This window comes from Ochlerotatus camptorhynchus, unplaced genomic scaffold (genome assembly GCF_037179485.1).
Source record: "Ochlerotatus camptorhynchus isolate MF236.1 unplaced genomic scaffold, CSIRO-AGI_Acam_v1.1 ptg000248l, whole genome shotgun sequence".
In the NCBI taxonomy this organism is placed as follows: domain Eukaryota; kingdom Metazoa; phylum Arthropoda; class Insecta; order Diptera; family Culicidae; genus Ochlerotatus; species Ochlerotatus camptorhynchus.
Window position 1 is genome coordinate 1,024,893 of NW_027040738.1, and position 25,123 is coordinate 1,050,015.

General features: G+C 40.4%; 1 protein-coding gene across 1 annotated transcript; it reads left to right on the plus strand.

Moving 5' to 3' along the window:
* Window positions 1–24,784, plus strand: LOC135704786 (sodium channel protein Nach-like). The gene is made up of 3 exons (XM_065226288.1): window positions 1–641; window positions 23,584–24,087; window positions 24,166–24,784. The coding sequence occupies exons 1-3, from the start codon at window positions 1–3 to the stop codon at window positions 24,782–24,784; spliced, it is 1,764 nt and encodes a 587-aa protein (XP_065082360.1).
* The last annotated feature ends 339 nt before the right edge of the window (window positions 24,785–25,123 follow it).

Genomic DNA, 25,123 nt, shown 5'->3' on the forward strand with positions numbered 1-25,123 from the left:
ATGCCATCACTCACCTTCCTTGGACTGCTCCGGGCGAGCCTTCTGGTCCAGCTGCGAGAATCCTTCGCTCAATCCACCCTCCACGGGGTACGCTACATCGCCGAACGGGGTCAACCGTTCTGGGAGAAATTCTGCTGGTTCTGTATGGTTTCCACCGGTACCGTCACCACGTTGGTCATCATTTTCAATCTGTGGCAGCGGTTTCTGACCAATCCGACCATCACCGGACCCGATACCGGATTGCGCCAAAACTGGACCATCTTTCCAACGGTGGCAATGTGCCCGATGGATCCGCTGGATCGTGGCAACGCCCAACGGTGGTTGCAATCGATTGAACCCGCGGAAAATTTCACCGAAATGGAACCGTTCCTGCGTTTGATGGCGAAAATTTCCTATGCTCAGTTCGATGCGATTGTATCGGCGATGAAGGAAGATGTTCCCCAAACGTGGTCCAGGATGGTGGTGGGGAAGAGCTTTCGGGACTTTGTATTCCAAGTGGCGGTCGGTTGCGACGATCTGTTGGCAGGATGTTGGTTCCGAGGTGAACCACTGGAATGTTGCAGCCAATTTTTACCGGTTTTCTCCGAGCATGGGTTCTGCTATGCGTTCAATTCCAAGTTTATCGATGCACCGGAACGATGGTAAGTAAAGGTTGATCACGGAGAAATCCGGGCACGAAAATCTTGCTGGGGTTAAAAATGCGTTTTATTTTTCATTGTTCAATGCAACAGTTCTATGCTTCCTTCTTTTGAACATGATCAGTTCTTTCGAGTTGTACTGAATTCGGACTTTTTTTTAAATGATCAATGTTTTACATTTGTATTTAGAAATGTTTCTTCTTTTAAACATGAACAGTTCTTTCAAAATGTGCTGATTTAATAAATTTGTCAAAAATCAACCCGCATAAACAATAACCATAAAAAGCGCCTAACCACCACTTCGGGGTATAATCTAAACTTTATGTGGCATGGTTATACCATCTATGATATCGTTAGTGTATGGTACCTGTTTATTAGCGAATATTTTTTATTTATAGGAATGCTTCCTTCTTTCAAACATGACCAGTTCTTTCAGTTTGATTCAAGATAAATGTAAGATGCGATTGAATAAATACTTCCGATACACCCTGTGTTGTGTTCTACTCACTGCACTACTCACTCAATGACGTTTGCTTGTAGTTGTGACATCGTGTCTACAAAACAGCATTGCGGTCTTGCATCGCTCTCTTTCTCTGTTAGTTCCTCTAGCTGTTCACATCGAAGAAGGTGAGTCAATAATCTACTACATAAAATGGTCCTTCGAACCGGATCGTAAATCGGATCCTAAAGTGTTGTGGAAACAAATCAAATTCAATTCAGTGTTTGGAGTAAGAAGTCTGGAGTGTAGGAAGTGGATAATTCAAATGAGAACAGGACGGAAAAGAAGCATTTGTATGTCGGATATCTCAAACGCAAAATTCAAAATGGCGTTGTCGAAGATATGCAACATTTTTATTAGAACGACACGAGGGTCGTCAAATATTTATTTACGCTTAAATACGAGTGACACACGGGTCAATACATTCCAATAGGAATTGAGAATGCTAACACGAGGGTTAGCATTTAGGCTCTGAACCATTTGGTGGATTATTTTAACTTTTGGTTAAAATTTGACAGATGGAAAGTTATCGATTAACCCTGCTATCCGAGCGTGGTTATTTCTGACAGACAAGAAGTTAAATTTTGACGACCGTGGCTCGAAAACCGGTCGATCGACAGCACGGGGATTTTCGAACATAGAAAATAACTTTCGAAATGTCACTTTTAACCACGAGTTAAATTTATCTCGGCAAATGGTTCACATCCTTAGAACAATGCAAGGATTGCTCAAATTTGGATTGATACGTTTGAGGATCAGTGACACGCGGGTCACAAAATTCCAATAAGAATATACGTGAAAATTATGCTAATACAAACAGTGTAAACAAAGCTAACGCGTGGGATAGTATTTTTGTAAATGGGTAAATAATTTGAAGGCGCCTGGGCCGTGAAATATAATTACCACTTGTTGATTGTAAAATGGAGGTAAAAATAAAACCCAAATTGATAATATCATGTTTACTTCGGCAGGCTAAATCATGTCAACCGACGAAGAGGAAATTTATCCGTTGGCTAACCAACCGATCCTAGTAGTTCAATCAGAACAGGAACGCTATGCTATGCAACGAGATCATGCAGTCGCGCGAATCAACGCAATAATTGAAAATATTGCTGTATTTAAGACGATGTCTATTCATTGGAAACAAGGAGAGAAATGTTGAAGGAATGCTACAAGAACTTTGACCAAGCGCAAAGTTGGCTGGAGCAATGGATCCCGGAAGAATTCACTAAGCGAGATACGATTGACATGCAGTACGTAGGTGGCCTTGCACTGTTTGAAAAAAACCATAGCAAGCAAGAAAGTGGCAACGTCGGAAACTCTGGGTAGAGACAATGTGCGCCTTCCGTCAGTTGATTTGCCAATTTTCAACGGAGGCAGTGAAAATTGGCTTGAATGGTACGATAAGTACAATGCATTGATCCACAGTCGCTCCTCTCTGGCAGTCATCCAGAAGTTCGAGTACCTGAAACTATCGCTTAGAGGAACGGCTCTGGCAATCATCGACTCACTGCCAACAATAGAGTCAAACTACGCTATCGCATATGACCTTCTAACCAAACGGTACAACAATCCGAAGTTACTGGTACAGAAGCATACACGAGATCTATTCGAATTGAAAACTGTGGAGGAGGAGTCTGCAAGTGCTCTAGGAAATCTTTTCGATTCAGCCAGAAAACATCTACGATGCCTGCAAATATTAGAACAACCGGTGGAGTCCTGGAATGCCGTCCTTATTCATCTAATGGCCAACAAACTGGATGCAACAATCAGGAGAGAATGGGAATCCTCAGCGTCTGGAACCGAGCCTCCTTCATATGAAAAACTGGAACAATTTGTGTTGGACAGGTGTCAGATGTTGGATTCAATGCCAAAAAAACGTAAAACGACAGTGGAACAGTTATCCCAACAGAAAAAGTACAGAACAGAAGTCCGAACCCTGACTGTTAGAGCTGATCAGGTGCAACGGTGTATTGCCTGTGGGGATGAACACTACGTTGGAAAATGTCATCGATTCGAGCAAAAATCATTGGAGGAAAAAGTGAAGCTGATTAAACGATTCTCGTTATGCTTCAACTGTTTGAAGTCGAATCACACGGCTGACAAGTGCCGCAACAGAGGTTGCTTTAAATGTGGAGGGAAGCATCACACGTCCATCCACCGCGAGAAACCAAAGTATCAGCGAACAAACGATCAGGAAACCCGTCGTTACGAGAGCCGTGAGTAAAGCGAAATCTTTTTGATAAACATGTAATTGCTAACAAACTGTTACTTTGAATCTTTAATAAAATTTCACAGAACATCAAAGGTTGTCTGATCATTGGTCGAGCAAATCACTACTTCCAACAGCTTCAGTGGTAGTTACATCTAGTGACAGAGCACCGATCCCATGTCGAGTCCTATTAGATACTGGTTCGCAATCTAACATAGCAAGCTCAGAGTTGATTCAACACAGTGGTGCTCTAGTAACTAATGCTACGGTAAAGGTAGTAGGATTCGGGAATCGTGTACAACGGATCGAGAAACAGGCATATATAACCATTAAAGCAAGGGTATCGGATTATCAGAAAACTATTTCGGTATTGATAACAGACTCTATTACTGGCCCATCACCACAAGAGGATGTAGATATCAGTGAATGGGATCTATCTGAAACTAATTTAGCAGATCCAGAGTTCCATTTAAGTCGACCGGTGGACTTACTGTTAGGAGCAGAAGTAATGTTTGACATTATACGCGACGGGAAAAAGAAACTAGCGCATCATTTGCCGTCTATTCAGAACAGTGCACTAGGATGGCTTGTAGGAGGAGATGTAACACGAATGAGAGTAAATGGAAAGGTTACTCAATTCATAAATGGAAACACTACTAGTCTACACGTACGAAGATGGTCAGAAGAGGAAACGCTTTGTGAACAGCTGTTTGTTGAAACCACTGAACGTGATACAAACGGGCGCTTTGTTGTAAGACTACCTTTGAAGCAAAACGCTCATGAGCTGGTGAATCCAAAAGCACGGCGATGAAAAGACTGTTCCAATTGGAAAAAAAGATTTCAACGAGACCCACTACTTCAAGCGGAGTATGTATCATTCATGAAGAATTACTTGGACTTGGGCCACATGGAATTGATAAGAGATGACGAAGAAACATCGAACGTACCGAAGTTTTATTTCCCGCATCATCCAGTTATAAGGCCCGAAAGTAGCACAACAAAACTGAGAACGGTATTCAACGGTTCAGCTGAAACTTCAAGCGGTATTTCATTGAATGACGTATTAATGACAGGACCGTCGATCCAACAAGATATTTTTGATATTCTTATAAGATTTCGTTGGCCCCGGTATGTATTCACAGCAGACCTCAAAAAAATGTTCAGGCAGATTATTGTCAACCAAAAGGATCGTTTACTACAGTTGATACTATGGCGTTTCTCAGCTAACGACACTGTTGGTACATATCGCTTAAACACGGTAACGTACGGTACCTGCTCAGCTCCGTTCACTGCGGCACGGTGTTTAAAGGAGTTGGCGAAGCTGTTCAAGCAGCAATACCCTGAAGCCTGTGAGGTCCTTGAAAACGATTTTTATATGGATGATGTTCTCACTGGACATGACGATATCGAGAAGCTTATCCTGATCAAAGAACAATTGGATACCATATTAAACTGTGCAGGATTTGAATTGCACAAATGGGAATCAAACTTCTCTCGTAAAGAAATAGGAGACCCAGAGGAGTGTTTCGTTAAAATTTTGGGCCTACGATGGAATCCACAAGCTGATTTAATCGGTTTCTCAAATGAAGTAATTGATCACGACGAAATAACGAAACGTAATATTTTGCCTGAGGTTCAGCGGATATTCGATCCACTTGGAATGCTATCCCCGATCATTGTAAATGGCAAATTATTAATGCAGGATATATGGCTCGAAAAGATAAGTTGGGATGAAAGACTGCCAGATGCAATTGTGAAACAATGGCATTGGTTTTATAAGCAACTGTCAATGTTGAGCGATATCACACTGCCGCGTCGGGTTGTTGCTGGAAATCATCGTGTAGAGCTACATGGATTCGCTGATGCAGCTAAACGAGCTTACGGAGCGGTGGTGTATGTAAGGACTATTAATGGAGAGGAAACTCATACAGAGTTGTTATGTTCGAAGTCAAGGATCGCACCTTCAAACGAGAAAAGCAAAAACGAGTATAATACAGCTCCAAAGTTAGAGTTGAGAGGAGCTGCACTATTAGTAGAGCTGATGGAAAAGGTGAAAGTAGCTATTAATACTCCGATCCATGGAATTCACTATTGGACTGATTCCCAAGTAACATTAGAATGGATTAATAAACTGGCGAACCGATGGCCAAAGTTCGTTGCTAACCGGGTCGAAGCCATCCAGCAGAAATCCTCACCAAGCGACTGGCATTATGTTCGCTCAAAAACTAATCCAGCGGATTTGGTCTCAAGGGGTACATCTACCCGAAAGCTCATCAAGAGTTCGCTCTGGTGGAATGGACCGAAATTCTTGTCAGAAAATAATCAACCCTGGAATCATGAAACCCCGCGAGCCATACTGGTTAACACTACGGAACCAACAAGTGACAAGGAGGACGATGATGATTCGCTGATCAATCGCTTTTCGAGTTACGGTAAACTTCAGCGGGTTACAGCATATTGTTTGAGATTTGCACATAATTGTAGACGGCAGCCTGTTGAAAGGTTGTTGAAACAGCTAACCCTTTCTGAACTCAAAACAGCGGAGATCCGGATAATCAAAATGGCGCAAATGAAGCATTTCTCTGTGGAAACCAAAGGACTGGGAGCTGGCAAATCTGTAGCAAAGCAAAGCTCACTACTCACTCTCAATCCTTTCTTGGACAAAAACGGAGTCATTCGAGTGGGAAGAAGGCTTCAGGTGGCTGGAATAAGTTATGATCAGCAGCATCCAATAGTACTTCCTCCTAAATGCAACCTAACTGTTCTGATTGCAAGGGATTATCATCGAAAATTTTTGCACGTCGGTTTCCAGAATTTGCTGTATTTGTTAAGATTGCGATTTTGGCCTCTTCAGGGTAAAAACCTGGTACGTAAAGTTGTGCACCAATGTATTACATGCTTCAGGAACAATCCTAAGACATTGCAGCAAATTATGGGACAGTTACCTAGTGAACGGATGAATCCTTCTAGACCTTTTCAGTTCTGTGGAGTTGATTTCGGAGGACCCTTTACTATCAAAGAGAACCTAGTTCGTACCAGCAAATGTTTGAAAGTATATGTGGCATTGTTCATTTGTTTGGGAACACGAGCAGTTCACATTGAACTGGTGAGCGGGTTATCAAGCGCGTGCTTTATAGCAGCACTTCGAAGATTTTGCAGCCAACGTGGGGTCAGCAGTACCATCTTTTGTGATAATGCCACCAACTTTGTGGGATCAAAAAACGAATTAAAGGCCATTGCGGAGAGGTTTAATTTTCAAGTGGAGCCCGAAATTAAGCACTTTTGTGCAGCTCAAGGAATTAACTGGCAGTTTATTCCTCCCCGTTCACCAAACTTTGGTGGAATATGGGAAGCTGGTATAAAGAGCGTTAAACACCATATGAAAAGGGTGTTAGGATCAACTGTACCCACTTATGAAGAAATGCTAACGCTCCTGAAGCAAATCGAAGGATGCTTGAATTCAAGGCCTATTTCGCCTATGTCCAATGACCCAGGAGACCTGGAGCCTTTGACTCCTGGACATTTTTTGATTGGTGGACCTATTACCGCGCTTCCGGACGAAAATTTATCGCAAATTGCAAACAATCGACTTTCGCGATTTGACGAAATTCAGAAAAATATGCAGTTGTTCTGGAGCAGATGGAAACTGGAATACCTAAACAACCTCCAGCAGCGAACAAAGAAACTCTCTGTCAAACAGCCCAATCTGGAAGTCGGACAACTCTGTTTGGTGAAGGACGAGAATCTGCCCCCGTTTTCTTGGATCTCGGGACGAGTGATAAAGGTATATCCCGGTCCTGATGGTAATACACGTGTTGCTACTTTATTGACATCGAAAGGTGAAATCAAGCGATCAATTGGAAAGTTGTGTTTATCCTCGATTTAGCGCGACATAATTAATGCATGGGCCGCTTAGCTGATAACTCAGCAAAATGATATTTGTTAGCTGAGTCTCAGCAATTGTTTTACTGAATCTCAGCTAAATAAATTGCAGAACTACTCAGCTGTTGGAATCTCGGCGAAAAAATGTAAGTGTGTACGTTGGTGGTACATTAAATACGCCTATTAAAATATCGAAACATTGACTTCTCGACGCAATATCTCACTAATACAACCTACACACTTAAAAAATACTGACTTAGGTAATTCATTTACAGAATTCTCAACAGTTGTTTTCGGTAATCGAAATTATTATATCGAAAAATCTGTAAGCTAAATCAACAACATGGGGGCTCTCAGGCAGCATTTTATGTGCGTGTGGCAGTGGTTATCACGATATCGAGCATGTTGTTTGTTGATTGATCATGTACCTTACACCGTGTTGCCAGATCTGAGTTATCCACATCCCTCAGGGCCCGAAACAACCCACGATACCCGTTAGAGATGTCTTGGCGAGCTGAGATCTCGACTATTTGAATTTAATTTAGTTTTTTTTTTAAACGGATTGATCTGAGGATTTAGTAGTTAGTGTCATCTTGTGTTCTCCCAAGTTGTTAGCTGTCCATCGGTGTACCCCCATGTTTGTCTTTTTCATCAGAGTGTCGCTTAGTTCGAGATCAAGAACATATTGCTCTCCAAACCTTGTGTTTACAATCCCCACCCTGCCATCCATTTGTTACAATTTGTTACCCCTAAACCCCGAGATAGCCGCGAGTAATCGGCCCCCACTTTACTAACGTTAGTTTAAAATAATTTTGTAATCTAAACAATGAATATCGGCTCCGCAAAGGTACAGCAAATGAGCCTGAAAAAATAAACGAATTATAAAAAAAAAAAGAATCAACAAAATTAGCTGTTAAATTTACCGAACGATAGGTATTCAGGGACGCCAGATTTTTTTTGTATGTGCAACAAATCTGAACTTTTTTTTTATAGGACTGAGAAAGTTGACCATATTTGACTTTCTTGTGGACCCCTGAGTAAAAGTCCTGAACATACCTATACCCTAAAGGTCCAATTTGAAAAATCACCCAAACCAGGGGTTAGACGGCGAGATATCGTTTTTAAATGTTCTAGAAAAATGTTACTCTAATCGTTTCCTACAAAAAACTCTTCGACAGCAATATCGTAACATGATTTAGTTAGGCAGTATACAACCGACATCGGGACAACATACCAGCATTCATAAAGAGGGCGGTACCAAAAAATAAGGACGTGTTAGGGTATAAGTTTGTTCGAGACTTTTACTCAGGGGTCCACGAGAAAGTCAAATAAAGTGAATTTTCTCAGTCCTAGAAAGTCTTGTTGCACCGTGTAATCTGCGTTATGCGTGTCACCGCATGGTTTCGCTGAATCACTAATCGATCAAGATATGATTGCAAGTTGGCGTACACTGGTTGATCCTGGAGAACCTCCTGTTCAACGTGTTCCTCGTTGCTCCCTTCGGCTGGTGAATCTTCGGAATCCTCAATGGTCTGTTAAGCAAGTTAGTCAACGAAATTAGAATTGTAGCATCTTTAGTGGGTAAAACAGTCCGTTTGTCTTCTTCTTCTTCTTCTTCGCATTTCAAGCTTATTGCATATCGCATATTAGCTTATTGAGTGCTCTCAACTTAGTGTTCTAGATGCACTTCCACAGTTATTAATTGAGAGGTTTAGATGCCTGTGTCATTTTTGCATTGGTATAATTGTGTGACAAGTCCAATCATACTTCTATACCCAGGGAAGTCGAGAAATTTTCCAACCCGAACAATTCCTAGACCGGACCGGGAATCGAACCCAGCCACCTCCAGCATGGTCTTGCTATGTAGCTGAGCCTTTACCGACTGAGCTAAGAGAGGCCCCACAGTCCGTTTGTGTTTCTCTTTTATATTCTAAATTACAGCTCCTAGCCCCAACTTCCTACTTTTCATTTTCTAGTATTTGTTTTGTGCTTACGTTAATGAAACGTTTCCCGCGCGTATCTTATCTATTTTTGGTATTAACACAATGACCATTGCTGAGACTGACTAAATTTGTTCCGGAAACTAACCTCAAATTGTTAGCCAACTTTTTCATTCCAACCCAAGTGTCGGATAGTTCATGCAGAAGGACCCAAGCGTCATTCCTAACCCCAAATCTCAAAATGACCCAAATGTCGTTCTACTTATTCCGATGGATGTGCTAGCATAGAGGTAACTCTAAGACTAGAAGGTCCCGAAATAACGTGCTCAACTTTTTGGCTCAGCTCTGGTACTCTCTTCGGTCCCAAGAAAATCCACTAACCCCTCATTTTATCTGTCAAATTTTCATAGCTAATCAAAACAAACATTGTGTAGTACTAGAATTTCGACTAGAATGGGATACGTTAGCCGATTTGCTTGGGACCAATAGGCTAGTCAAGTAGTGAGCCAATTTAAAATCGTTAGTTTCGTATTGATTGTTGGTGCTAGTACTCTTAAAATAAACTCAACGTGCTTTCCTGTATAATCCAACCCAAGCGTTGGAGAATCTAACCGAACGACCCGCATCGTTCCACTTCAGTCCAACCAACGTTTATGTTAGTTCCGTTAATACAACCCAAGAGCCGTCTTCATTGTATCCAACCTAAGTGTTGGAGAAATCTGTTGGTTAGGTAAGTTCCAGTAATACGACCCAGGCGTCGTTCTCTTTGCATTCAACCCGGGCGTTGGGAAATTATAACAGCACGATTTGTGTTTTTCTATTACCGAAGGTTTCGCTGCTAAAATGCTAAAAATGCTAAAAAGTTATAAAAAATTACCTTTTCAATCGACGAAAAATCCGACTCGAAGGACCAGAAAATGTGTATTACTATTGCTTTGTGAAGAAATCGGTCTGCTCCGATTGCCGGTTGCGAAAAAAGTGAATTTGGAGCATCATCGCCGGTAACAGTTAACGGTGACGTACCATGGCCTTGTTTAAGTACTAGAAGAGCGTCAAAAGGAATGTAGTAGTAGACAGTTCTTACTGCCCAGGGGTGATGCGATGGACTACACTGAAAAACTAGTTTTGAAAAACTTGTTTATGAGTAATAGGGTTTATTCAGCATTATTCATTCCTCAACAGTACCATCAACAATCAATATGAAACTAACGATTTTAAATTGGCTCACCACTTTAGTAGCCTATTGGTCCCAAGCAAACGATTAACGTACCCTATTCTAGTTGAAATTCTATTACTACACTATGTTTGTTTTGATTCGCTATGAAAGTTTGACAGATAACATCAGGGGTGTGTGGATTCATGCAGAACATGCAGGGGTGAGTGAAATAGCTTGGGACTGCTTGGGACCGTTGTTCTGGTACTGAGTGAGCCAAAATAATAATGATTTTCTTCGGGACCCAGTAGTCTTAGAGTTACCTCTATGGTACCATTGTCGAAATGATAGAACCTATCCAAATCTTACATGTTTAGAAATGTATCATACATTTTTGTAAAAATATTGGCAAAATTGAAACACTTTTAGTGGAGTATAAAAATGACAATAACTCAAATTGGCTTGCAAATTACCGCAAAAAGGAGCAAGATTTGTTTATAGGAGTCGTTAGTGTAAACCTACACGAAACGAAAATCAATTATTTTATTCATGTGTTTCACTTATACATTTTTGCCAAAACATCAGCCTTATACATTCCATAAGACAAACCACATAGGTCCTATAAGAATGCATAAAAGGTATATTTGACTGCTTATACATTTCATTTGACACATGATCTTCATTAGCATTTTGCAAGGCGTCTGCTTATTAGTTGCCTTATACATTTTATGATTAATCAGCAATAGAAATTTGCCAAAAGGTATAAGGAGATTTCTATCCGTGTAGTAATATATTACATTGGGCATATTACAATAGGAAACAGCAGGCTCATTTGAATATATTTTCTTTAATTTTAAATATTCTAATGACAGTTCATTAATAACTCTGAATAAATGTGTCCGTCCGTCGTAATTTCCCTTCGGAAGGGAAGTAAAGCTCAGGTTTGAGAGGTGCCTCCCTGGCGTTGGTAGCATTGGTGCTCAGCACGGAAAACAAGATCGACGGAAAACAAATCAAATTTCGAATTATACATGTGCTAATTAGTTGGCCATCTTCAACCAGCCCGTAAATTTCCGGCAAGAGCTTCCAATAATTTGATATTACGTACACGCAAAATTCAGCATATTTGTAGATCTGTGTCAAAATTTCATCATAACAGAACATAGTTGCAACATGCCAAAATTGGCTAGTTTGTATGAAAATCGGCATATTGTGCTAATTTAAAGGCCATTACTGTAGGTACTTATACCACCGAAGAACTTATACACGGCAGGATATAAGGCTGCCTGAAGGGCTGTCCACGAGACAGTTGCAGGTCAGTTGACTTTTGACGTAGAACTACGTCTTTGTCGACTATACTGGGCACTAGAGTGATGCAAAATTTGAAATTTTTGCTCCACAATACTTAAACGATTCCAAATCGGATCCTGACTAACCTCTCAAAATTTGAACCCATTTAGTGAGAAACTGAGATGGCACAAACCATTTGAAGTTTGTATGGGAATTACTATAGTAAACCAAGATTTTTGTTCATGTCTATCTAATAATTCACCATATCGGTCTGCTTCAAAAGCTTTCATATGTTCTTGTAGGAAATTTTCCCAGCTACAACTTTGCTCAAGACCACTTTTTTATTAAATGCAAGGATCGAAAGTTATCAATGGTTCAATGCGCTGATGTCTTATGATCATGCTCAATCAACTGCTCAGCAGGCAACATTGGTATTTCTGTGGCGTTGAATAGGACACAAAAATCATGGCTACTATGTCAGACTGCAAAATACAGTGTTGCCTACAGAGCAGCTGCTTGATCATGTGATAAGTTTACCAATCTCTTAAATAATTAATAACTTTTTCCTGTCTCGTTTTACATAGAAACAATCTTGAGCAAAGTTGTAGCAAAGTTGTAGCAAAGTTGTAGCAAAGTTTTCTATAAGACTGGGTATCGAACTGTTTCGCAGCTTAATATGGAAAAAGACTAGAAGGCAATGAACAAAAAGTTGAGATTTCCCATATTAATTTACATGTAAACTTCAAATGGCTTGTGCGAAGTCTGTTTCTAACCAAATGAGTTGTAACTTTGGGAGGCTAATCAGGACCCGATTTGAAACCATTTAAGCACTGTGGAGCGAAAAAGTCAAATTTTGCATCAGTCTACTGGGCACATAGGGGCAGAATGGTACTTTTGTTGGACAAAAATCGTAGCGCGCCACCCCTGCATCTTAGAGGTTTGGTGCCTTTGGCAAAGTTGTTCAAGTGGTTAAGGACTATATAAGGACGTCAATATGTTAGTTCTAGATCACACCGTTCAGGTGGCGCCACCTCTAACTTTTTATAGAAGCATCATATCGAAAAAGTTTTTTAGGCAAAGTTGTTTGTTTTGACTTTTTGAACAACTCTTCTTAAGACGTCAAAAATCCACAGCCTACTTGAAGCGAGATATTTGACATTATTAGTAATATTCATTGAAAAACAGTTTTTTTTTCTTCAATTTAATGTACTTTAAACGCAGATAAAATAAACTTAAATGTTTTTTTTTTAATAAAAATATGCATTTCTCAAGCATTTATTGTGACATACTTATTAAAGTAAATGATTTAACAGTATATTTCATCAAAACAAGCTAAAATTCATGCAAACTTCTATGGTCCATAAAACAAAAATGAGCTAAAAGTAGTAGCTCATTTTCAGCTCACAAGTTCTTCAATGCTTACCGATTGATATCCTGAATAGCCCTGAACAGGGCACTAGAAGGCATTTTTATTGCAGCGTGTTGAAAATACTAGATTTACAAAAAAAGCACCATTGAACTTGTGGATTGCTATTTTCTCTACATGACATACCAAAATAATCAAGTAAGCCTTGAAGCAATTTTGTTTTTTGTTTGAATCTTAAAAATGATTAGATTTCAAGTTCATTTGTTGTTGTTGTAGTAGAAATAAAATATATAATGCATCTGTAATATTTATTATATTATAAAATAAGGTTTAATCTTCAGAAATATCCTCGTTATCAGCATCACTATCGTCTATATCATTAACACTGTTTGCATCATTTGGTAGCTGCAGAAAAGTGCTACCATAGTCGGTTTGAGATCCCTGCGTTTATTGATCACGGGAGTTCTCATCGATGACAAAACAGGATCAGAGTTATCATTAAATCTTCCATTCCCGGAGATTTCAGAAATCCTTATTTCGGGCCTCTTGGTATGCCGATGGTAGTAATGCAATTTCGATTGCATTTGATCCGTGTATAAACACTTTGCTGGCATGGGATACCAACAGCAGAGCTTTACATAAAGTTTTGCTGTATCTAAAGCGAATGTTCGGAAGGTCTCCACATTAATAGCATACCCACAGGACAGTGTTTATAAAATAGTATCAATTCCTGAAATTTATCGAGCAATAAACATTGTGTGTCATAATTTATGTAATTCAATTCGACAACCTAAAACATGAAAATATATGTAAGATATGATACTTGTGATTTCACTTGTCTTCGATGGATTCGAAAAAAATCTCCGCACTGTGTTGCCATCGTTCACCGTTCCGGATCGATCTCTAACGATGTCCACTGACAGCCCACATTCAGCTTTGAGCTTGTTCTGGATATCCGTTTTAGTTTCTCAATAGCTTCCTTCACCAATTGCGTTTTGTGATGCAATATTTATGCAGCCACCTACTTTTTTTTTTTCCTTTGGTTTGTTTTTTCCGTCGATCTTGTTTTCCGTGCTGAGCACCAATGCTACCGACGTGCCAGGAAGGCAGCTCCCTCACCTGGACCCTACCTATCGACCCATCAACTCATGAACCGGGGACCAACGGCTTTTCTTCCCATCCGAAGGAAGGCGTGATCAGAGATGTTATGCCTCAGAACATCCCGGCGGCGCCGACTGGGATTGAACCCAGGCCTGCTGGGGTGAGATGTAATCACGTTTACCACTACACCACCGGCGCCGTTAATCAGCCACCTACTTGATTGCACAGATATATCGTTAATAGCTTCCGATCTTCCCACGTCAAGACATCCTTTCATCCACAGCTCATTACTCTTTTCAAATGTTGGCTGGCTCTAATGTTGGTAAGATTGGGCCCATCGCTAAAAATCTACTATTTTTTCAATTTTATCTAGATGAACGCGTCATTGGGACGGTACTAATGAATATTTGTGGTCGCTATTGAAAATTTAGTCGATTGCTGAATTTATGTATGGGCCCAAATTAAGGGCATTTAGGCCGACATTACATCCATTTCCCCTACGACCACTTTTCTCCCATCTCTTTTTTATTTCTCCACAACACCGAACGTAATAATTCTTTCTTATAAGCTTCAAGATTTCAGGGTTTACCCCAATTAAAGTGGACGTTTGTAATCTCTCGCAGATATATTTATACCTGAGCTTCCAGAAAAGATCTATATTTTCACTCAAGAGATTGAACACTTCTCTACTTGTGAAGCAAACCATTTTTCAATGACAATCACTGTCTGAGAAAACAAACAAACTATTCAAGGCTAACCTGATGATTTCGAAATGTCACGTAGAGACAATGTAAAATGTAGAAAAAATGATTTTTTTGTTATATATGAAAATCAAGTATTTTCAACACTGTGTAATAAAAATGCCTTGTAGTGCCCAGTCCAGTGCTCAGCAGAATAGTAATCGGTAAGCACTGGAGAGCTTGTGAGCTGAAAATGAGCTACTACTTTTAGCTCATTTTTATTTTATGGACCATAGAAGTTTGCATGAATTTTCGCTTATTTTGATGAAATATGCTGTTAAATCATTTACTTTAATAAGCATGTCACAATAAATGCTTGAGAAAATGCATATTTTTATTTAAAAAAAATACATTTAAGTTTATTTTATCCACAAACGAAGTGACAGACGGAGCGGCTCGAAAACTTTGGTGACGCACCTGCTAATGCAATTTTTCGGTGTACCACATGGCAACACCACTACTACTGGATTGTGCCACATGGCAACACTACTAATGGATTGTACCACATGGCAACACTAAATGTACTAGAATGTTTTGGTTCTATCTCTTTCACTCTACTCTAAACTGAAATGCATAAAAAAAAATGACAAAATGATACACTCTTTGCACACTGTCAAAGATCATATTGCACACAAAATCAACTATGTTCAAATCAAAACAAAAATACTAGCCCATCTGGTGGCTGATGGCACAAGCTTCGAAGAAAATTCTATTACAACGAACCACATTATTTTAATTGATTTCTTCGCCAGTTAGTCGTCTGTCACTTCGTTTGTGATTTTATCTGCGTTTAAAGTACATTAAATTGAAGAAAAAAAACTGTTTTTGAATGAATATTACTAATAATGTCAAATATCTCGCTTGAAGTAGGCTGTGGATTTTTGACGTCTTGAGAAGAGTTGTTCAAAAAGTTAAAACAAACAACTTTGCCTAAAAAACTTTTTCGCTATGATGCTTCTATAAAAATTTAGAGGTGACGCCACCTGAACGGCGTGATCTAGAACTAACATATTGATGTCCTTAGATAGTCCTTAACCACTTGAACAACTTTGCTAAGGCACCAAACCTCTAAGATGCAGGGGTGGCGCGCTACGATTTTTGTCCGACAAAGTACCATTCTGTCCCTATGTGTGGGGTACAAATCAAAAAAATATGTGTAGTGAAATAGTGTTAGGTTTTGAACGCTTATAACTTTGTCATTTATAGATGAAATTAACATCCCAATACGCCAATCGATAGGATATTACTTAACAAATCTGCTGAAATAGGTACTTTTCTAATTTTTAATCAAACAACTTTTGAAAAATGCGCAAATGATGATTTTATCACTGTTTTCATGAACTAAACGTTTTCCCCAAGCCCAGTCATCATAAGCGAATACCACTTGGTTGCACTTCATTCTGCTTTCCCTTTAAAGATATAAAACAACGCTGCTTTCCTGCCTCTGCTCATTACCGCTTCGGACGGCGTGGCACTAGGTCCTGCAGCAAGCAGGACCAAGACAGCGGCTAAAGGTGGATCACGGCGTGAATCAATTATGGGAAATTATGTATGTAAAACCCCCTCCCCCCTTAACAACAACCCGAAAAAGACATGAACTTTGACGATCACTTTTTTCCGGGAAATAAATTTTTATCAAACGACAATTAGGGGCTGTTTATTAAATAAGTACAGTTTTTGAGATTCTTGAAAGGGAGTTTCAACATGGATCCCTGCGTAGACAATTGCAGTACATTTTTTTTCAATTTGTATGGGCTGTGGATAATTTCTAACCCCCCCCTTAAACTCTGTCTAATTTTTTACACGCAGAGCCAAAAAAAAACTTAAGATGAGACATACATTCGATGAATTACCAACAACTGAGTGTAAAATATATCTGGTACCTCTATATATTCAATTAGATTAACATCCAAAGTACATATTCTGCACAAAAGAAACATTCTGCCCCACCCCATTCATAAAAAAACGGCGGGAAATCCTGTCAAGTGCGCTTGCACATCGTTCTGCTTGAACCTGAAAAGATATAAAAAAAAGCGCTGCTGTCGTGCCTCTGCTCACGGCGTGGCACTTGGTTCTGCAGCAAGCAGAACTAAGTCAGCGGCTAAAGGTGGATCACGGCGTGTCCACCACAATGAGGAATGAGACATGTTAAACCCCCTCTCCCCCTAACAACTACCCGAAAAAGACATGATCACTTTTTTCCGGGAAATAAATTTTAAGCAAAACCACAATTATTAGTAAAACAAAAATTAATTTCTTCCCGCACCAAAACATTCAAATTTGAGAAAAAATTGCTTGAAAGGCATATTCGATGATTTATGTTGGTGAATTACACACAACCGACTGTAAAACATATCTGGTACCTCTATATATGCAATTAGATTAACATCCAAAGCAGTGGCGTTTCCTTAACCTCAATCTGAGCACCAGCTCTCAAAACATAAACAATTAACAAAATATTGCATGCAATGGATAGACATCGAGTAAACTAGAAGATTATGTGTATTTTTCAACCGATTCGAGTATGAATATGGCATTAAATTTGGTTTTGATAGTTGATTCACAGGTAAAAAGTGAGGTTACGCGACGCCACTGGTCCATCCTTTTTTACATATTCTGCACAAGAGATACGTTCTGCCCCGCCCCATTCATAATAATAAGTATAATAGTCAAAAATGCATAACAAACATCAATTTTGCGTGGTTCTACCATAGAGGTAACTCTAAGACCAGAAGGTCCCGAAGAAACGAGCTCAACTTTTTGGCTCAGCTCTGGTACTATCTTCGGTCCCAAGCTAATCGATGCACCCCTCGAAACATAGGAAAAACCACGAACCCCTCATTTTATCTGTCAAACTTTTATAGGGAATCAAAACAAACATAGTGTAGTACTAGAATTCCGACTATAATGGGGTACGTTAATCGATTTGCTTGGGACCAATAGGCTAGTCAAGCAGTGAGCCAATTTAAAATTATTAGTTTCCACCGGCTGGTAGAACTGGCAGTTTATTCTCATATGAATTTTTGCTTTGTTTATATTTACATTTAGCACCATATTACTCACAGACTCTGGATTTCTAGATGTCAGTTCCACTGAGAAACGTCTCTTGGACCACCTTATTATTTCATATTTATTCATATTTAAGATGCAATTGGTTACTACACCGTTCAATTTTCGTTTCTCAACAATTCTTTTTCATGATAGTATTTCATTAAGTAGTTTAAATAGTAATTTTGAAACGTTTCTCATTAACAAACAATGCATTCTATCACTCTAAATGTACAATGTTATGGAAGCGATAAAATATGCAACTTTTAACTGTTCCTATACATGCTATCAGAATCAGCATTTATTCTGGTGCTGTATTTGGTGAAATTTACTTTAATTAATCATGTTTGTATTACTTCATGCGTGAAGTTAATGATTTACATAGTTGGAGATGCTTAACATCAAATATCAGACATAAAGTGGTCATTTTTATACGATAGATAAGGAGATGAAAGTATAGGGTTGATAGTATAGATACCCCTCACCATCCCTCTCCAACAGGGGGCTTCGTGCTTTCCTCAAAAGTAACCTTTGCTCGCTTTCTACTCTCTATATACAACTTTCAAACGGCGGCGACCCCGGCGTAGTGGTTAGCATCCATACCTCTCACGCCAAAGTCACAAGTTCAAATCTCACCCCCGGACAAGTTACGAATGACCCAAGAACGTTAAAGTAACCATTGAAAAATACCATTTTCAAACTGCCGTACTCTAATACCTTGTACAGACATACAAAGTTCACTGTTGTACTACCGTTGTACTGCTTTAAGGTAGTACCACAAATTATACGTTTTGAGGTACTAGATGAAAGAAGTACAACCATAGAGGTAACTCTAAGACCACTGGGTCCCGAAGAAAATCATTATTATTTTTGGCTCACTCAGTACCAGAACAACGGTCCCAAGCAGTCCCAAGCTATTTCACTCACCCCTGCATGTTCTGCATGAATCCACACACCCCTGATGTTATCTGTCAAACTTTCATAGCGAATCAAAACAAACATAGTGTAGTAATAGAATTTCAACTAGAATAGGGTACGTTAATCGTTTGCTTGGGACCAATAGGCTACTAAAGTGGTGAGCCAATTTAAAATCGTTAGTTTCGTATTGATTGTATGTCTGTCTGTGGTATAACGGAACTATTAACTCTATACTTTCATCTCCTCATCTATCGTATAAAAATGACCACTTTAAATCTGATGTTTGACCATTTCCAACTATGCTTATTTTTGAGTCACTGAATCCGACCCTGAAATCATATTTTGTTAAAATATACAATTTCGTATCATTAAAGTTATGTTATTTGAAAAACAGAACTTAAGTGCCTACATTTAGGCGTATTTTTTAACTATTTTGCTTCAAAATATGCAGATTTTTTGTAAACCACCTCTATCAGCGAACACAAATTAAGTATAAATGCAAACTTCTGAATACTACATTGCATAAAAACCTGCATGATCAACTTCACCCCAGAGTTGATGATTTGAATTTTTGATTTTACTTTAATTCTAAAAATAAACCTAGCATGCAATTTCAAATCTAATTTCATACATTAGAAAGGCATTTGCTAGTTCAGGTTTGAGCGGTATTGGTTTGTGTCCCAATATATCGGTGAAAACCTCCACATGTATTACGATACCTCCTTTCGTGACGTCTGTTTTGCCGGTTCATGCCACATTGGGCAGACAATGATTTTTATAAGTCAACCAACCATGCACCTACACGCAGAACAAATGTCATAAGCATCAAATGTACGTGCGGATTTCTTACATCCTCTGTATGTTTTCTTACAACAAAGGTTATGCCTGTCCTTACAATGGCCTGTAGCGTGTAAGCAAGTTATTTATTTAAGAAACCACCCGACGACTACATAACAGTCTGCATGCTTTTTACGCAAATCTGTAACTGAATCTTACATTTCCCGGTTGGGTGTAGCAGCCCACAGCACTCGCGCCACGGAATCCGTGTCCTCTGGCAGAGATTACATCTCCCGATAAGATTGTTACGTTTGAAATCAATGCGCATAACCAAAATTATACCCATTGAGAGGGCTGTAATCATGGCTAATCACGCAAGCACGACGACGGCACTTTTCTTCCCCAAAACGCTTCGACACATGTACCATTCAGTGTTCAGTTTCAAGTGCCTTTTGTACGTTCGTCCCAGATTACAGGGCGCAGAACGGAAAAAAAATGTAAAACAGTGCGAGAAGGAAGATGGATTCCTCCGGAAAAAAGAAAAGCAAACCGGCCAAGAAGGTCAAATCGAAGAAGGCTAAAAAGCCGAAAAAGGAAAAAGATCCCTACAGCAGTGCCCGGTTGCTAAGGGGCAGCCTACTGTACCAGACAAAAGAATTCTTTGAAAATTCCACCCTTCATGGGGTGCGCTACATCGCCGAGGAAGGGCGGCCATTTTTCGAACGGTTCATGTGGTTCAGCTTTGTGGCCACCGGAGCTGTTGCGGCTATTGTTATCATTTTCAGTTTGTGGGAAAAGTTCCAAACGAATCCGACCATCACCGGGCTGGATACGGATTTCCACAACCAGGAGGTGATTTTCCCAACGGTGATGGTCTGCCCGGATGTACCGTACGATGGACAGGGCGTGCACGATGTGGCCTACATTACATTGGGGAACTACGAGGCCGACTCGGAACAGTACGAACCGTTTCTGCAGATGTTGACCCAGCTGTCCTACGGAGTGATGGACGAAGTGGTAGCGCTCAGTGAGAATGTCTCGCACAAGAAGGCACTGCAGGACAGGGACCTTAGGAAGCTGGTTTTCAAGATGGCGATCGGATGTGCGCAAACCTTCGGCTACTGCCGGTACAAGGACGAACCGATCGAGTGCTGTGCGTACTTCAAGCCGGTCTACTCGGAGCACGGATTTTGCTACTCGTTCAATGCGCGATACGTCTCGCTGCCGGTGGTGGAGTGAGTTATTTTGATTGAAGGGGGGAATTTGGGAGGATGGTGGGATTTTTTGCGAAAGGACCTGCTCTGCCCATAAAAGCATATCAGTTCCATGTGAGAAAAAAAAGCAAGAAGAGAAAAACGCTGTTGAAAATGTATTTGTCCATTGCCTCTTATGGATGGGACAAACTAGTTTTGCCTAGTGTTTTTATAGGCAGAGCTGTCAAAATTAGTTTAATTTGAATGCTCTGCTCTGCTCTACTCTACTCTACTCTACTCTACTCTACTCTACTCTACTCTACTCTACTCTACTCTACTCTACTCTACTCTACTCTACTCTACTCTACTCTACTCTACTTTACTCTACTCTACTCTACTCTACTCTACTCTACTCTACTCTACTCTACTCTACTCTACTCTACTCTACTCTACTCTACTCTACTCTACTCTACTCTACTCTACTCTACTCTACTCTACTCTACTCTACTCTACTCTACTCTACTCTACTCTACTCTACTCTACTCTACTCTACTCTACTCTACTCTACTCTACTCTACTCTACTCTACTCTACTCTACTCTACTCTACTCTACTCTACTCTACTCTACTCTACTCTACTCTACTCTACTCTACTCTACTCTACTCTACTCTACTCTACTCTACTCTACTCTACTCTACTCTACTCTACTCTACTCTACTCTACTCTACTCTACTCTACTCTACTCTACTCTACTCTACTCTACTCTACTCTACTCTACTCTACTCTACTCTACTCTACTCTACTCTACTCTACTCTACTCTACTCTACTCTACTCTACTCTACTCTACTCTACTCTACTCTACTCTACTCTACTCTACTCTACTCTACTCTACTCTACTCTACTCTACTCTACTCTACTCTACTCTACTCTACTCTACTCTACTCTACTCTACTCTACTCTACTCTACTCTACTCTACTCTACTCTACTCTACTCTACTCTACTCTACTCTACTCTACTCTACTCTACTCTACTCTACTCTACTCTACTCTACTCTACTCTACTCTACTCTACTCTACTCTACTCTACTCTACTCTACTCTACTCTACTCTACTCTACTCTACTCTACTCTACTCTACTCTACTCTACTCTACTCTACTCTACTCTACTCTACTCTACTCTACTCTACTCTACTCTACTCTACTCTACTCTACTCTACTCTACTCTACTCTACTCTACTCTACTCTACTCTACTCTACTCTACTCTACTCTACTCTACTCTACTCTACTCTACTCTACTCTACTCTACTCTACTCTACTCTACTCTACTCTACTCTACTCTACTCTACTCTACTCTACTCTACTCTACTCTACTCTACTCTACTCTACTCTACTCTACTCTACTCTACTCTACTCTACTCTACTCTACTCTACTCTACTCTACTCTACTCTACTCTACTCTACTCTACTCTACTCTACTCTACTCTACTCTACTCTACTCTACTCTACTCTACTCTACTCTACTCTACTCTACTCTACTCTACTCTACTCTACTCTACTCTACTCTACTCTACTCTACTCTACTCTACTCTACTCTACTCTACTCTACTCTACTCTACTCTACTCTACTCTACTCTACTCTACTCTACTCTACTCTACTCTACTCTACTCTACTCTACTCTACTCTACTCTACTCTACTCTACTCTACTCTACTCTACTCTACTCTACTCTACTCTACTCTACTCTACTCTACTCTACTCTACTCTACTCTACTCTACTCTACTCTACTCTACTCTACTCTACTCTACTCTACTCTACTCTACTCTACTCTACTCTACTCTACTCTACTCTACTCTACTCTACTCTACTCTACTCTACTCTACTCTACTCTACTCTACTCTACTCTACTCTACTCTACTCTACTCTACTCTACTCTACTCTACTCTACTCTACTCTACTCTACTCTACTCTACTCTACTCTACTCTACTCTACTCTACTCTACTCTACTCTACTCTACTCTACTCTACTCTACTCTACTCTACTCTACTCTACTCTACTCTACTCTACTCTACTTCATTCCACTCTACTTCATTCCACTCTACTTCATTCCACTCTACTTCATTCCACTCTACTTCATTCCACTCTACTTCATTCCACTCTACTTCATTCCACTCTACTTCATTCCACTCTACTTCATTCCACTCTACTTCATTCCACTCTACTTCATTCCACTCTACTTCATTCCACTCTACTTCATTCCACTCTACTTCATTCCACTCTACTTCATTCCACTCTACTTCATTCCACTCTACTTCATTCCACTCTACTTCATTCCACTCTACTTCATTCCACTCTACTTCATTCCACTCTACTTCATTCCACTCTACTTCATTCCACTCTACTTCATTCCACTCTACTTCATTCCACTCTACTTCATTCCACTCTACTTCATTCCACTCTACTTCATTCCACTCTACTTCATTCCACTCTACTTCATTCCACTCTACTTCATTCCACTCTACTTCATTCCACTCTACTTCATTCCACTCTACTTCATTCCACTCTACTTCATTCCACTCTACTTCATTCCACTCTACTTCATTCCACTCTACTTCATTCCACTCTACTTCATTCCACTCTACTTCATTCCACTCTACTTCATTCCACTCTACTTCATTCCACTCTACTTCATTCCACTCTACTTCATTCCACTCTACTTCATTCCACTCTACTTCATTCCACTCTACTTCATTCCACTCTACTTCATTCCACTCTACTTCATTCCACTCTACTTCATTCCACTCTACGCTCTTTCTACTCTACAGGGAACGCAGCACCGAAGTCAACTACCTGTACGAAACGGATAAAAAGTGGGGCCTCACGTTTGCGCCGCTCCAACCGTCGCACATCTTCGTCCACTCGTACAACGAAATCTCCGGCTGGGACTTTCGGCCGCAGGTCAAGTGGGACGTCAACTTTGCCATAGACTTTCTTATCTCGATGAAGGAGACCTACACCACCGAGGACGCCCGGCAGCTGTCCACGGGGCAGCGCAAGTGCATCTTCCCGGACGAGGTCGAGCTGAAGTACTACCGGGACGATTACACCTTTTCTGGCTGCATGAAGGAGTGCCGCATGCAAAAGTGCCTCAAGTACTGCAAATGTATTCCACCGTTTTATGCTCCGCCGGTTTCGCTGCCATTCTGCACGGTCAAGCAGCTGGCGTGTTTGGCTAAGTACACGGCGAACATCACCAGCATCAGTGGGTGTCAAAATTGCGAACTGGGCTGCCACAACACGGTCTACGACATCGAAAAGTACTCCAAAATGTAAGAATTTTACGCAGTTAATATTTCTTTAATACAATTGAAGATCGAATACCCCTTCTTTTTCTTTTTTTGACACAGCATGAGCACGGACGAAAGCAAGGAACCGGTCGTCACCATCGAGTACCTCACGTGGCCCATCATTCGCTATAAGCGGGAAGTCCTGTTCGGTTGGGTCGATCTGCTGGTATCGTTCGGAGGCATAGCGGGCTTATTTCTGGGCTTCAGCCTTCTGTCCGGAGTGGAGATCATCTACTTCTTCACGATGCGGGCATGCTGTATGCTGTACAAGAATCGAGACGAGTTGATTGCCATTGAGCAGGAGAAGCTGAAACGTCCCCAGCACCGTTACGACCTAAGTCTCAGGCCGGACTTTGGAAATCGAGTGCATCCGAGTGGCACGACAGCGCCTTCGGAGCCACAACCGGACGGATTGGTCAAAAGGCTTAACAAAAATATCATTACGGTTGGTTTGATCGAACAGGAATTTCTGACCGTTAAGGTCCCCAGTGGCAAGGGATTGGTGCTGGGTGGGGCTAGTAATCGCTATATTGGCCGGTATGAACGGATGAAGACCATCGCCAAACCGGACATATTTCGGCCGATTCTGGTGGCACCGTACAGCGAGAAGATTAAACCACTCGACAGAAATGTGATTGGAAACAAGGATGGGCTGTTCTACAATGGTTATTTGCCGTGACGTTACAGTGTGCTGTGGATTGTTTAATTTAGTTTCAAACTTACTGTTTTGTGGTAAATTGATATTTGAAATAAAGCTCATAGAGTCCAGCAATGTATTTTTCTTCGTACGAATCTTCCTTACTTACTTATAACTATAACTCGCTGAAATTTAAATTGCAGGAACTCTTGAAACGTATGATAACGATTTTTGTGGCCCACTGAGAACGTGTTTCCTTGTCGATTTTATGACATTATCCCGAATGGCCATTGCGTTGTCTGCATAGATAGATGCGGATGAAGCTGTGGCGCAAAAATGCGCCAACTGTGGTGGTGCTCACCAAGGATCTGACAAGCAGTG

Excerpts from the sequence above, each read along its gene's own strand:
- LOC135704786 (XM_065226288.1), top strand. The coding sequence starts at position 1 with ATGCCATCACTCACCTTCCTTGGACTGCTCCGGGCGAGCCTTCTGGTC. Across the intron at positions 642-23,583 it reads ATCGATGCACCGGAACGATG|GGAACGCAGCACCGAAGTCA; the intron begins GTAAGTAAAGGT and ends TCTACTCTACAG. Across the intron at positions 24,088-24,165 it reads ATCGAAAAGTACTCCAAAAT|CATGAGCACGGACGAAAGCA; the intron begins GTAAGAATTTTA and ends TTTTTGACACAG.